Consider the following 14,838-nt stretch of genomic DNA (forward strand, 5'->3'; position numbering starts at 1 on the left):
CATCCCCACCAAAACAGTGACATGCTCTAATACATCCTGGATCACCAGTGAGCTACAAATTGTATTCCCCTTTGGGATCAATAAAGTACTTTTGAATTTGAAATACCATGAGGCAGTGGTCTGTGTAACTAGTCTATGTCTAAGCAGCAGTGTCAGGAAAGGAAGAAGTAAATCTCATTTTCAGTCTCGTTCACCTGTGTGGGGGTATTAATGGGATATCTGGGTGAAGGAGGCAGTGAAGCTGTTAGGTTACACGGCGACAAGTTTCTGGTTTATTTCCAGCCTCATATTCTGGTCATTGCTCCTAAGAAATGGAGTTTGCGGACTTTAGCGACGAACGGGAGTCTTCTCCTGAGATGAGGCCAGAGGCAGCAGCACACACTGCAGACTGAAGGCCAGGCACAGCGAAGACTGTTGCCTGGCAACAGTTTACAGAGTCTAGCGGGGTCCTTCAAGGCTGCCCACAGCCCTGCCTGCCCTTCGTCATCGTCACATGAAGATTAGGTCTGCAACTTGCCTGGCCTTGAATTATTTATCTGTTATTTTCTGGCAGCCTTCAGTGTTTCAGTCTGCTGGTCGTGCTTCAGGTATCCACATCACCTGCCACTGATCTGAAGTCTGATGTAGATCAGATCAGACGCCTCTGTCCAGCCATCTGCGGATCGAGGAGTTTGAAGATGGATTCAGTCAGGCTCGTTTCTTCTAAAGACTGCAGCAAAGGGAAATACTCCTTCACCCCCAATGCGTTTGATGTTTTCTGTTTGTTAGTTCCTTCTCCCTCTGGGCTGTCTCTGCTGCTGCTGCTGATCTGGGGTGCCCGCCTCTGATTATTTGTTTCCTGAATGTCTAATCTGCCAAGTTTATGCCTCTGGCTACCCCACTGAGAAGGGCTTCCTTGTTCTGCGTCTGCCTGGCAATCCCAGCGACTGCTGCTGTCCCCAGCCTCTTGTGCACATTACCATACAGCTGTCCCCCAGGACGCAGAGAGGCAGACACCCAGGAGCTTCAGAGGGACGCCGGCCACTCCCTCCGCCCTCCCAGGCTGGAGCTGCGGCAGATGGGCCGTGCAGATTAAACCACCAGGCACATGGCGCCCATTGTGCGTAGCCTATTGTGAAATCGGAAAGGTCACCTGTTGGGGTCAAGGCTGAATTGATTGCGAAGAGCACTGCCTCTCATCCACGATCTCTGCTGGTGACGTTTTTGCTAATGTTAGTTTTATGACTGCAGGGAAATATTGAGCAGTAAAGGTTTTGTTGCTGTGGTGTTGTAAAACAATTTCTTCACTAACCGAACCAAGTAAAAAAATCATTCAGGCTGGTCATTTCTGTGCCTAAATTATTATAATTAGCTAAAATTGGTGAAATAACCAAAATTGAAATTGAGGGAACTTTTTTGTTAACTGAAGTAAATAAAAACGTCGGTTAATGGGGAAAAAACTTTGACCAACTGGAACTGTATCATGTATTTATGATAATAACTAAAACATACAGAATTTCTAGATATAATATTCTATGTTTTTGTGTTTATGAATCTGCTTATTGGCTTTTCGAACTGACGTGAAAGGCTAATAAACTATGCCAGCTGTTGGCAAATTACGGTCCTCCATACTCCTCATGGTGGCACCTATTCTAGTCCGCAAAATGGCAACAGCAAATTTGGGAGAAAACTTTTTTTTAATTGTATCTTCTGCTGAGTATTCATTACCCAGTGAATCGGTACATCTATCTATACATAATCACAAAACAATATTTTGACCTTTTTGAATTCTGCACCTAAAAATGAACCTAAGTGTGAAAAAACAAACTACTACTATAACAAAAACTAAACTAAAACTGAGCATTTTTTAAGTAATAACTAAGAAAAACTAGCAATCACGCTCTAAAAACTAATTGAAACGTACTGAATTTGACAAAAATCACAACGAAATAAAACTAAACTATAATGAAAAACCCAAAACTATTCTAACCCTGCTATGGACAATACATGCAAACACATCTCCTGGACTACATCTTGTAGTGAGACTCCATTAAAATGTTTAATAGAGTCCATTTCAAGGTGCTGTACTATAGGAGATATGTGCCACGTTGAAGTCTGTAGCGCCAGCATACCGGGTGCCCACTCTGACCGCTGTGCCACGCTTTGCCCCAAAAATCACCTTTCCTGCAGCATAGTGTGAAGATTAGAAATGCTCAACATTGCATCCAAACATGTGAATATGAACCCAACACCCTAAAAGGGAGATTTTTCTGACTTTGGAGTCAGAAAGATGAAGTGAAATGTGTAATATAGACAGAGGTTTGTCACCAAACCCAGCATAGAAATCCAGCTACTATTAGTTGCAGTAATAAACACTATACTACACTTCTTGTGGTTTATTGTTTTTATATTAAATCCATGGTGCGTAGTGTCCTTATCAACACAATTTATTGGTGGTTTCCAGACCTGCACCTGGAGCTCTGGTCAGTTGGGTTTAATAATTCCCACATCAGAGTTTAGACATGCATCTAGAGGTGAGGCTCCATTAAAATGTTAAATTGAAATCATTTCAGGGTCCGTTGTTAATTTTCTGTTCAAACTGTTACCTTCTGGCAGACGGGGTAGAGTCGTAACATCCAGAACTTCTATTTTTTTTAATTCTTCCATTTTTTCCATTTGCATATCATTTGAAATGAGTTTTAATTATGTCATTCAATGCCTATCAGTACTATTTAGTGGCATTTTTCAATATTTGTTGTACTGTTTCAGTGCAGTGACGGTAAAGGCTCTCTATTCTAATTATTTTTTAAAACTCACATTTTAATCAAATTATATGTTGATAAAATAAGCAACACGGAGAAGCCCGAGTTTCAGACGGGTTTTTGATGTGTTGCGTTCAAATTCCAGATTCTGAAAACCTTAAAAGTTAGAAGTGGCTCTTGGCCTGAAATCTGTTGAACATCATGAGCTCACATGAAAGTTCCTGAATGTCCCGCACCCAACACTGCACCTCATCATATCTAAAACCCATTAAAAATACATTTTAGCCACTATGAGAAACGTAATCTCCACTGTCAAACACCCACTCATGTTTCTGTTTGTATCCAAAGTAGAGTGTGTCGGGACAAGCAGCTGGAAAAGTTACTGTGGTTCAGGTAACCCCTCATGCTGTGGTTTCTTTTCAGAACGTGTTAAATCCACTCATGGGAGGATTAAAGTTGACCAGTTGGCTGATAAAACCTTCTCCTGTTAATGGGAAACGTAAATAGAGGATCATCCTCAAATTTTGGAAAGATGCTTTTAAAGGGGCAGTATTATGGGTTTTCCAGTCACATAGTATCATTTTATAGCACAATCAAGTAACTATTATCTTCAGTTGTTATAGAAAATGTTGAGTATTGTAAATATACCTTAAAAGAAATTTTATTTTGTGAACACCTTGAAATTGGGCCTCTGTCTCTTTAAGAACTCTAGCTCTTTCTGAAACACCGCCTTCAGGAAGTCATCACAACATGGCTGCTCTATTAACCCTTTAACAACATTTTTACCAGTGTTTCTCTGAGAAGTGGTTCCTATAATGAGCTCAGTAGATGCATAGTTCCAGCAGGTGTTAGCTAATTGCTGCTGGCTAGTCCAAAGGAGCTGTATTGACCCAAACGTTTAAACTTTTTTTCTGGTATTTATTTAAACCGTAGAAACAGTTTGGCTTTAATTTTTTAAAACCTTTTGTTTGCATAGATATAACCAGCTTATCCCTGATCTGCATGTATCCACTGTTTAAACAGAACTTTATCCTGCTTTTTAAAAGCTGCATGTTTAATTTATGCTCTGAATAAAACTCAGCAGTCAGTCACTCAGTGGCATATTAATATCAGCCCATACCAGAGGAACTGCTGTGCTGTGCTGGTTGTATGAGTGAGTATCTGTCCCACATGTTTCAGTCTTTTGGGAGAAACATTGACAATTTTTCTGAATTATTTAAAGCACAAGACATAAGCAAATAGAAGCAGTAAACAAACAACCCTCCGGCCTCTGGAGGGTTCTCCCATTCCAACTGGGAGTCAGGAAACGCGTGCGTGCGTGCGTGCGTGCGTGCGTGCGTGCGTGCGTGCGTGCGTGCGTGCGTGCTTTTGGAGGACTCTGTGAGTTTGTTCAAACTGAAATGAGTTGGAGATGGAAAGGATTGGAGCAAAGCATACTCTCAGTCAAAACTGCTTCCAGTGCCTTTTGTTATAATTAAAGCATCTCTTGTGGAACTAACGATGGAGAAAATAGTAAAAATGTTTCCAATAATGTCCTTTTTTAAAACTTCAATAATTAAAATTTATCGAAGCAATATGGAATCAAAACCTTAAAAGAAATTTTCACAATCAATGATAAAACATACGATAAATGACCAACCCTTTCTCAGCAATCCCTCATATTGCGACAGTGCAAAGGGAAAACATCCCTTTAACAGGAAGAATCCTCCAACAGAACCACAACCTGGCTCAGTATGAGCGACCATCTCCCTGATGTATGTTCATAAAAATAAAAGAAAATATATTTTTAACAGTAGAATTTTGCTGGATTAGGGAGCAACTGGAAGTGTGGATTATCTTGTACACAGAATAACACCAGAAGGAGTGAATAATACTAAAACAGTTGGGCTGTGGATGCTAATCCCAACACACTGTGAGCTCCTTGAAAGCAGATCTGGGTCTAGAGACGACGGGAACACCTCGTAGTGACTAATAAGCTCACTTTGCCTCATCTGGGATGCAGAGTAGAAATTCTGGATGATTAAAGACGTCATTTTGTTTCTGTGTAAATGTTTCTGCCAGCTCTGGCTGAGTTTCATCTGGCTTGTCAGACACTTCTTTGCAATCATCTTTTCTTCTAAACAACAGACTGCTCAAACCCCACCTATCAGGTGAGAGGGTGAAATGGAGGAGCAAGGAAGACTGTTTGCACCTGTACTATCAGCAACTCATGCGGAAGAAAATTGATTCCTAGTTCTGTAAATTCTGAATTGATTCAAAATGCGCAAATATGGATTTTAAAATGCGTTTAAGTTGTACGTCTTTAATGCTCCTACTTGTGAGTATTCTCCACATCGTGTTACTCATCCACTTGGCCACCATAGAACGCTGTCTCGTTCACTGCATATATTTGGAATAATTCTTTGATATCTTTTTATTTAAGATAAAGCCAGCCAACAGAGCTAACCTAATACTAGTAATTCAAGTTAAAGAATTATATGCACAAACGTGTATTTATTCAAATATAAACTAATAGGTTCTATGCTGTATCAATTTCTTATAGAATTCTTTCAAAGGGACAGTATGCATTTTATATTGCCATTTTATAGCACAATCAAGTAACTGTTACTTTCAATTATTACAAAAATGCTATACATATTAAATATGATTTAAAGGACATTTGACTTTGTAAATGAACCCTTAGAAATTAGGTCTCTGTCTCTTTAAAAACCTGCTATTTCTGAAGTGCCACCTTCAGTAAGTCAGTCACTTAAACAGAATATCTACAGTACATCATTTGAAGAGGAAAATTGGTTTCTGAATCAAATCAGGACCCTAAAAATCTGAATCAAGTCACTACATATTGAAATATTTGCATTTCCAGTATTTCACTTTAAGGTGGATATTTATTTGATTTTACCTTGAAGTCTGTTAGAATGGTATTTAATAGAAAGATTTCAAAGTTTTCCAGACTTAAGTGAAACATTTTCCATTTCCTCCATTTTGACATTTCCTTGTTGTGCAAGTACAGGTCTGAGTCCAGTGGTCCTGAAAAGCTTTCTGACCGCTCTCCTGGTTTCTCTCAGATGCGGTGAGCTGAAGCGGGTCACTCTTTTCTCTCTGAAGCATCTTTTAGTCTCCACCGAGCCTCTTACACTGAACTGCTGCGTCACCCCGCTCCTTTACTGTTTCAGCGTGACGCTTGTGGCTCGTCAGCATCATGACCGAGGGCATCATTTAGCAGAAAAGCCACTCAAACCCAGTCATTGATTTCTTGTACTTCATTACTTCTGCTGCTGCAAAATGACCACATTGAGGAAGCTAACGAGGCAGTGTCCATCTTAATCAGCTCTCCCAGTCATTGTTCTCCCATCCTGGCAAGACTACCGGGGCATGCAGCTGATAATACTGCTGTCATCTGCTGCCGGGAACAGCTGGGATTGTGGCATTGTAATAACTTTAATAAGGCAAAAATAAGGAGCTCAAGTTTCCTTAAAGGTGGAGTATGAAACTTTTATAACAAATGTTTTTTTTTTTTGCATAAAACCGTCACTATGTTGTAATAGTATAGTGTGAGACAGATGGTCTGTGAAAAAAATAAAGCTCCTCCAACTCCTACCTGAACCACTATTGTCGCTGAAGAAATGCACCACCCTGGTCAGAAACAACCAATCAGAGCCAGGAGGAGGGCCTTAGCGCTGTCAGTGAACCTCGTGTACGTGCTGCACAGTGTGCTAATGGCGGAGAAACAACTTACTGTTTCTGGAAAACTGTTTATTCACTGGCATCGGTGATCATGGTCTCTAGGCTTAGCATTCACAACAGGCTTCAATCTAAATAAAAACTGAAGCTCAAAGCGGTCAGAAGACACTCAAAAAATCTACTCCGTGGGTAATATTATCCTTTTTCCAGGGATATAATGCCATTTTATAGCACAGTCAAGTAACTGTTGACTTCAATTGTTATAAAAATTGTTGTATTGTTTTATGTTATATAATTATTGTATGCTCAGCAGATGCATAGTTCCACCAGGTGTTTGATAATTGCTTCTGGTTAGTCTGAAGGAGCTGAATGGGGTAGTAGCAGGGAGGTCTCCTCTGTGAGGTAGAAGCTTGGAAACTGCAGCTCCGAGGGGGAACTTTGTCCGAGCTAGGTCCACCCAGGCGTTTTGCATTTCTGAATGGTTGCCACAGGAGATTAAAGGATTTATCAAAAAAAGCATGGAATAATCAAGACAACCCTCCAGGTTTGTTTTTAATGAGAGAATAACATTATGTGGTGTGAAGTTTAAAAAGGTTGATTTTATGCAACACTGCCCCTTTAAGTACAGCACTCAATTAGACATACTCCATTACTGTCCACCCCTGGTTTTAGCCGACATGCGTCTGCTCAAGTTGTACAGAAGTGAAAAAGTCATATCTGTTGCATAAATATTAAATAAAACTTTGCTTCTCTTTTGTGCTGGAAGAAAACTTTGAAAACAGTCAAAAGGCTCAAAGAATATTGATTTACAAACCTTTCATTCTTCAGCCTCCAGGTCTCCTGCTTTGTTTCTTTCTGCTATATTTGGGCTGTTTTCTGGGTGATGCTTTTAAGCTGAAGGTGAGCAGACAGCAGCGTATGACAGCATGAGGGGGCCTGGTGGTGTAAAACATGTCAAAACAAAGTTGTATCCGCCTACTTACTTTTCTGGTAAAATATCTCCGCTGTGCACACATTTTAGATCCGAATAAAGACTCTCACTGAACATCAGTGACACCTTGTGACAGGACTTTTAAGGTGGGTTTGGAGGGAGGAGTCACGTTGAAAGACCCAACAGCTATGATCAGGATTGTGTGTCACTAATCTGGATTCTGTGGGAATATGTTCTTGCTGGTACCAGAGTCCATCTTATTTCAAATGATTGACTTAAAAACTTAGCAGTAGTAATGTATTATTTTTATAGTTTTACATGGTCTACAGTAGCGGTTCTCAACGTGGGCGGTACCGCCCCCCAGGGGCGTTCAGAGGACGGCGGGGGCGCTGGCAGAAATTTTTTCAAAAGGGGGGCGCTGGGATTCCTTTGGGGGGCGTTTGGTTGAAGGTAAACTTGACGCCTTTAAATGCACAACAATGCCAGTTTAGACTTTGAGCAACTTGCTAAAACTGTATTGTGTAACATTAAATCATGCTTGGCTGCAACTGTATCGATGGCAGCTCTTCTATTCAGTGTAGCTTTTGGCGCAGCTTCGTGGTCATGCTCCTAGTACCTTCACCGCATCAGTTCAGCGTTACACCGGCTGATGACGTTGCTGTGATTCACTTTGTCTGGTATTTTTGTACATATGTTTGGCCAGTTCTGTGATCATGTTAAGCTGCAACTTATATTAAAAAGTGCTTTATTTCCATTTGAAAGCTGCCCACTTCCATGGAAGAACAACAGAAAATCGCTCTTATAAACATGTAATTACTAAAATCACTATACCCTCACTTAGTATCCCTCTGAAAAATGAACCCATTTCAATAAAGAAATCCCTCCATGGGTGATACCTCAATAGAGGGCATTCATTTTATAGCGTTAACACCGGTGCTGTAAGAAGTCCGGTATGAAACGGGTGTGATAGAACAACGGTACCACAGCACTTTTAAATTTCAATAATCAGAATACCGAAATTGTTTTTGTTGTTTTAAAAGGTTTATGTCAGTCTGCCCTTTTCCCATCAATACGCTTCCCGACCGCCCTGCACCTTAGGGGGTTAAAAAAAAACCAAAAAAAAACGACGCGCACATTGCGCAAACTCTGAAACAGGAGAAGCGGGACATAAAACAGAGCGACGAACTAGATGTGAATTATGGCATAAAAACAGAGAATCCGACGCTGAACAGTGAAAAATCAACACATGATGTGAAACACATGACGATTAGGCGGCGCAGCAGGTGATGAGATTACTGATGGTCAATTAACGATAAAATAAATGTAGCAACCTGAAAGAAACTAAAGTGGACATAGCAATAAACCAAGAGAGGATAATACTTATCAAAGGAAACTAAATGGAAATGAATGAAGAACAAAATGCAAGAATTAACTAAGAAACTAAAATAAATACAGAGGAATAAACTGGTATGGCAAGACCTTTCGATCAATAATTAATACAGAGGACTGTATGGCAAGAATAAACAGACACTATTTCCAGATAAAAGGTAAAATAATATTGTTGAAATATGGGTTTGTTGAGACCATATCTAATACTGAGAATAAATATATCTTACAGACCATAACAGTAAAGAACTTATCATTTATTTATGTTTTTAATTAGATTTTATATTTTTTTTTCTTCAATATTATTTTTCATGTCAGTGTTAATGTCATGAGGCTGATGACTCCATGACACTTTCAATTTGACTCATGAGGATTTGATCAAGAACCAGATTTGTTCTTTGTAATTTCTGTCCAGTAAAACTTTTAATCTATAAATCAATAGACGGGTCTATATAAAGATATAATCCATGTTTCTGTCTCACATTTGTATGGCACTAAAACTATCTGGAACTTTTATTTTTCCACTGAAAGCTCCGGTTTGCACCGGAGCTTTTCATGTGGGTGAGGTTTTATGGATGATACTCTGATGTCCCATTCTCCTGAAGGCAGCACAGAGCTGCACCACCAGAAACTCACAGAAACACTGAAGAGAAGAAGAGCTATGATTAATGTAGTTACAGTTCTATCCATGTTTTAATGTTGCAGAGCTCAGTCGTTTTGCAAATAGTTCAGAGTTTAAACTGGCATGTTGAACATCTTTTATCTGGTCATTCTGTGGAATATTTAACAACTAGAAAATGGCACAGAATAAGAATATTTTTTCCACTCTGATTGGCTGCTGTTAGGCCTACCAACTTGAATGTTGAATGTTTTAACTTGAATGTTCATTGCATTTTTCGTAGACACCAGTGAAAATAATTTCTATTCCCATGTCTTTTTTGTTCTCTGGGAAATTATTTTTGATGATAAATACAGAAACAAGCATAAAAATCAAAACATCTTCAATAGTGATAGTAATATTAATAATAAAATAATGGTCAGTGCAAAATATCCTACAAATTCTTTGGTGTGGGGCGGTGAGGGACCTGGATAAAGGCTAGGGGGCACTGGGCTAAAAAAGGTTGAAAAACACTGGTCTACAGTTTATTTACTGCATCATTATTTGTGGGAGGGTTTCTGACGCTGACTACAACCTTACATTTCTAATTTCATTTTTGAATTGGCATCCAGCTGCAGTCTAATGAATTTATATCTTTTTTTCTAATGCTAGGCTAACAATAACATATTTAGTCTGTGTTTCCATAGAGCTTATTGATTATTTAGCTTTTTAAAAAATCCGCTTCCAAAATTTCTCACATTGAACTCAATGACTAGGTGGAGGATGATGTTTCGGACTGCAGAGTTCCACCTGGTGGAACTGCGCATCTGCTGAGCTCATTGTAGGAGCTGCTTCACAGAGCAACGCTGGTAAAAAAAAATTTTGTTAATAGAGGAGTCATGTTGTGATGACTTCCTAAAGGTGGAGTTTCAGAAAGGCACCAAGTTTTAAAGAGACAGGCCCAAATTCACGGCGTTACATTACAAAGTAAAATTTGTAAAAAAAAAATTTTAAATGAATAAAAATGTCATATACAGCATTTTATAATAATAAATAGCTACTTAATTGTTCTATAAAATGCCACTATATGCCCTTTTATTTATTCTCAAGAATATAGACTAAACACCTGCAAAATGTTAGCATAAGTGCTTAAGTAACGATGTTTATTGTGCGTAGTATACGTTTATGTAGTTATCTGCTTTTTATAAGGACTCACTGGTCAAACAATCCACACTATATTCATCCTTAAGTCATTTAACACTGTCTAGGTTTTTAGTATACATCTGCATATGTTACACATTTACCTCTGTGGCAGTGTTGGAAGTCTCATCTAATTCTGATAGATTATGGATAGGAAGTAAAACTGCAAATATTTGACTGTAAGCACTCCAACAGGAGAGCATACAAAGGTCTTTTTCTTTAAATTTTCTCCAAAGCTAATTAGTCTAAGTCACAATACAGAAATATTGACATTGACGTTGTCTTTGTGTGTGCAGTCAAACGAGACGGTATTTGCATTTACCCACAAGCTATCCCCTGCACCACTCTGTAGCAAGTTTATATTTATACACCTGCGGCTGTTCAAATACTGCAGCAAGTGTTTAATGAGGATGTTCACCTGAATTTGCCTGATTTAAGATAACTTGATTTAGTTTTACACACAATACACCTGCCCTGTAGTTTCCTTCTACAGTCCCATAAAAATAACAATACACAAAAATAGCATTAATCCAACATCATGCAAAATATGGAAAACATCCCAGGACACAGCCATGGTTCACTAACCAGTAGAAAAAGAGTGACGGCCGATCTAAAGGCCACAGTCGCACTTCCCTCGCATGCCAAGCATTCCAGAGTGCTGTGTAAAGGTTGCAGCGATGTAGACCATCAAGAGGGGCTTCATCAGCAGAGCCCCATTAAAACACACAAAGACCCCAAACTCTGTTTCATACACTTAAACATCTCATGACTCCCCCAGCTCTTTCACAACTGAAGTTCCACTAAACCTTTGTGCCCCTCGAACGACATCCATTCCTTCACCTTCTAGTAAAAAATTAGCATTTCACAAGCATAATGGAAGAAGGGTGGGACTTCACTAACAAAATAAAAGTCTGTTGAATAGTGGCCCATTTCAAATTTTAGACTGCTGCTAGATGTGAACCTCCAACTCCAAGTCACTCAGCAGCTACTGGTGTCAGCAAGCGGTGCTTGAGAACTCTGTGTTCCATCACCTCTGAATTAAGTCCTTCCCTTGCTAATTCTTTATGAATTCAAAAGAAGGAAATATTGAATGTGATTCAGTTTAAGCAGGTAGGTAGACTGGTCTATCGAAGCCTTTAAAGACTCCAACATACTTCATGCGAAGTGCTGAAATCACTTCTCATTGATGTAAGTGCTTGATGAAAGTTGTGTCATTGTGTTCGCAGGCATGCATTCGCTTGTCGCACTCAACACCAGGCCCTGGTCATACTATTTCGACAAAGCTCTGTGCAAAATGTGGTGTGATTAGTCAGAAGTTTGTTGCTGTGCTTTATACTGAAATGCTGTCTGGCATTTCACTTCAACTAGTCCGCTTCCCTATCCGGTTTTAGTACCTGCAGGAGCCATGGTGACTTTTGAAGAACATTTATCTGACGCGGTGAGAAATTATGTACATTTGTGTGATTCTTCACTAAATAACTCCTATTAAAATTCGTCTGGTGAATGGTTAGGTTAACTTCTGAATGGAAATTGTAATGTCGTTCACCGAGGAGGATGTCTGCAGAAAAATGTGGTGCTCTCTCCATGACCATTTTGTTAAAACAAAATGGTCATGGTATATGTCACTCCGCGAGTAGTGGAGTGACATATACCGAAGCAGGAAGGGTGTCCCTCAGGTGGTCTGCCCCATTATATGAAAGGTGTGATCAAATATGAACATAAAAAAGTCACATGACTGTTTGGCTTCGGAAGGCTGCATCTTTTTAAACCTGTCACCATCAGGCATGAAAGAAAAAAAGTCTGCTTCTGGTCCAAACCAAAGGGCTTTCCTGGTGTGAATAAACCTTGAAATGGACACTAAATGTTTTCGTGGACTTTGTTTATTTATTCCTCCCTGTTTATATGCTCCTACATAAAGGTCAAAGCAAACCCCTCACTGGTGGTTGGCTTGATGGGAGAAAATGTCCAAGTTTGTGACAGCTTGCATCGCCATAAATATAAGCTGCCAACTCCAGGTTGTGATATTTTTCCCTTCGGCTGCTGTAGTTGACGTTGGGCTACAGGCGGTGCTCAGTCAGTCGTGGATCATCATTTGGAATTTCACTCACTGCTGTTCTGACAGAAGGCAGTACAGACTACATCTATCAGATATGACCCATGGAGTCATTGGCTGACTGTAGAGAAAACATGATCCATTAAACCAGATCCCCTTCATCCACCGATCCTTGATCCAGTTGTGAAGCTCAGTGTCCATTCTCACCAGTTCAGCCATCTTCCATTCTTGGGCTACTTTTGATAGTTGGTGATCTCAGCAGACTGGGAACATTCCCCAGGAACTCTGACCCAGCTGAGGGCAGTTTGGTCCTTGTTAAACTTGCTCACATTCTTGTAACTTCCCCCTTTTCTCTGCTTTTGATCCAAGAATTTCAGCACAAAATATTAATTTGCTGTTGTCGCAAACATGCGCCATAATCATTATGTAGTCTACTTTTTTTTTAGCTTTACATCATGTTATAATGTTATTCCATCATCAAAAACATGCATGGTGTGTTGCTTTGATTCTTTGATTCATGTGTAAGAAATCCTTTAATCTCCCGTGGCAACTATTCAGCGTGCAAGACGCTTAGAGGAACATAGTTCCAGCTTTGAGATACTATTAACTGCATTTTGCAAGCTTTCCTGCTTGCTCCCCATTCAGCTCCTTCAGACTAGCCAGCAGCAATTGGCAAACACCTGGTGGAACTGTTGAGCTCATCTATATGAGCTGCTTCTCAGTGAAACGCTGGTAAAAATGTTGTTAAAGATGTTAACAGGGGAGCCATGTTGTGATGATTTCCTGAAGGCGGAGTTTCAGAAAGCGGAGTTTTAAAGAGACAGAGGCCCAATTTCAAGGAATAAAATTACTAAGTAAAATTTCTTTCCAGTCATATTTGATATTTATAGCATTTTTATAACAATTTAAGGTAACACAGTTACTTGATAGCTATTTTATAGCCCAATGTGCCTGGAAAACACAAATTGCTACCCCTTTAATCACTTCCCCTGCCAGTGGTCATAATGTTGTGCGTCGTCAGTGTGGCTGAGAGGATGATGTTTTGAGACGTGATCTTCATATGTGGATCCATCGGTGTGATGCGGACCGGTTGAAGCAGAGCCATGAAGCCACTGGGGTTGTGTGTTCGCTGCGGTTCGCAACAAGTGAAGCCTTTGCGAGCAGACCGTACCCCACCCTGCAGCCTCCCCCTGCTCTCCTCTGCTCTGCATAACCCCCCCTATCAGCAGAGGATGCGCCGCACACGGTGCTGCTGAGGAGACGTAGGACTGCACCATTCCTGCCGCCTCCACCGGGGAGGCTGTAATCCCATCCTGTAGGGAGGAAGAAGAGGAAGAGTCACTGCTTTGCGCTCTGACGCTCCGTCCTCTCCTCCCCCCAGTTTTCCTACCGTCTCTCTCTCTCTCTCTCTCTCTCTCTCTCTCTGTGTCTCTCTCATCTGTTCCCTCCCCTGAACGCAGAGGCTGCTCGGTCGCAGCTCGCGAGCCTCCGGGATCATCGTATTGTTCGCCCACCACTTTCCCCCCAATCTCCCTTCTCTCCCGGTTAAATTGAAGCAACACGGCGGACCTTTTCTCCTTTTCAACCCCCCTTCCTCCTCCCCTTCTCCTCTGGACGTCCTCACCGTGGGAATCTGCTGCAGCCGAGCCAGTCCGGTGACGTGCCCGAGCATGTTCTTACCAGAGGCGGATTTACCTGACAGTCCGCCGCTGCCCTCGCTCCCCCGCCAGCTCGCACATTTGGACTTCACCAACCGTCACTGAGGAGGAAAGGAAGGAAACACACCCCGGCTCTAAGGATGGGGTTCTACGGCACTTTAAAGATGATTTTCTACAAAGTGAGTATGGTCGGCTCCGGCCGCTGCAGAGGAAGAGTCGCGGTGTGACGGACCCCCACCTCCCCCTCTCCTCCTCAGGGGCGGCTCTCTAACTGCCGGGGCCTTCATATTATCACGGGGCACGGCGGGCACCGGTCACTGCTTCACTGCATCGCTGTGATTTGTCCTCTTCTTCGTCTCTCTTAACTTCAGCTGTAGTGAATTAAAGCCTCTGCTCCCATATGGTTTGGAGAACGATGTTAGAAATGCTAATAATGGTTGGATTTTTTAAAAATTATTATTATTCACCAATATTTCTGGAGAAATATCTAGATTTTTTTCACACACGAGAGCAGCTCTGCACATGAGCTGCTGTTCTGCCTTTCTTAAACCACCTGGATGCATTTCCAAGCCACATCCAACCGACACACA

The 14,838-nt window shown here is 40.9% G+C and overlaps 1 protein-coding gene across 4 annotated transcripts in view; it reads left to right on the plus strand.

Moving 5' to 3' along the window:
• Nucleotides 1-14,838, plus strand: part of fbxw7 (F-box and WD repeat domain containing 7) — a 103,834-nt gene that overhangs the window by 53,226 nt on the left and 35,770 nt on the right. The window contains exon 1 of one of the 4 annotated variants that reach the window (XM_008398665.3): nucleotides 13,924-14,427. The exons of the other annotated variants lie outside the window; for them this stretch is intronic. Within the exon in view, the coding sequence (XP_008396887.1) occupies nucleotides 14,389-14,427 (39 nt within the window). The 5' untranslated portion in view covers nucleotides 13,924-14,388. Of the gene's footprint in view, nucleotides 1-13,923; nucleotides 14,428-14,838 lie in introns of those variants that run through there. 4 annotated transcript variants of the gene reach the window in all.

Source organism: Poecilia reticulata, chromosome 1 (assembly GCF_904066995.2).
Source record: "Poecilia reticulata chromosome 1, P_reticulata-male-v2, whole genome shotgun sequence".
Taxonomy (NCBI): domain Eukaryota; kingdom Metazoa; phylum Chordata; class Actinopteri; order Cyprinodontiformes; family Poeciliidae; genus Poecilia; species Poecilia reticulata.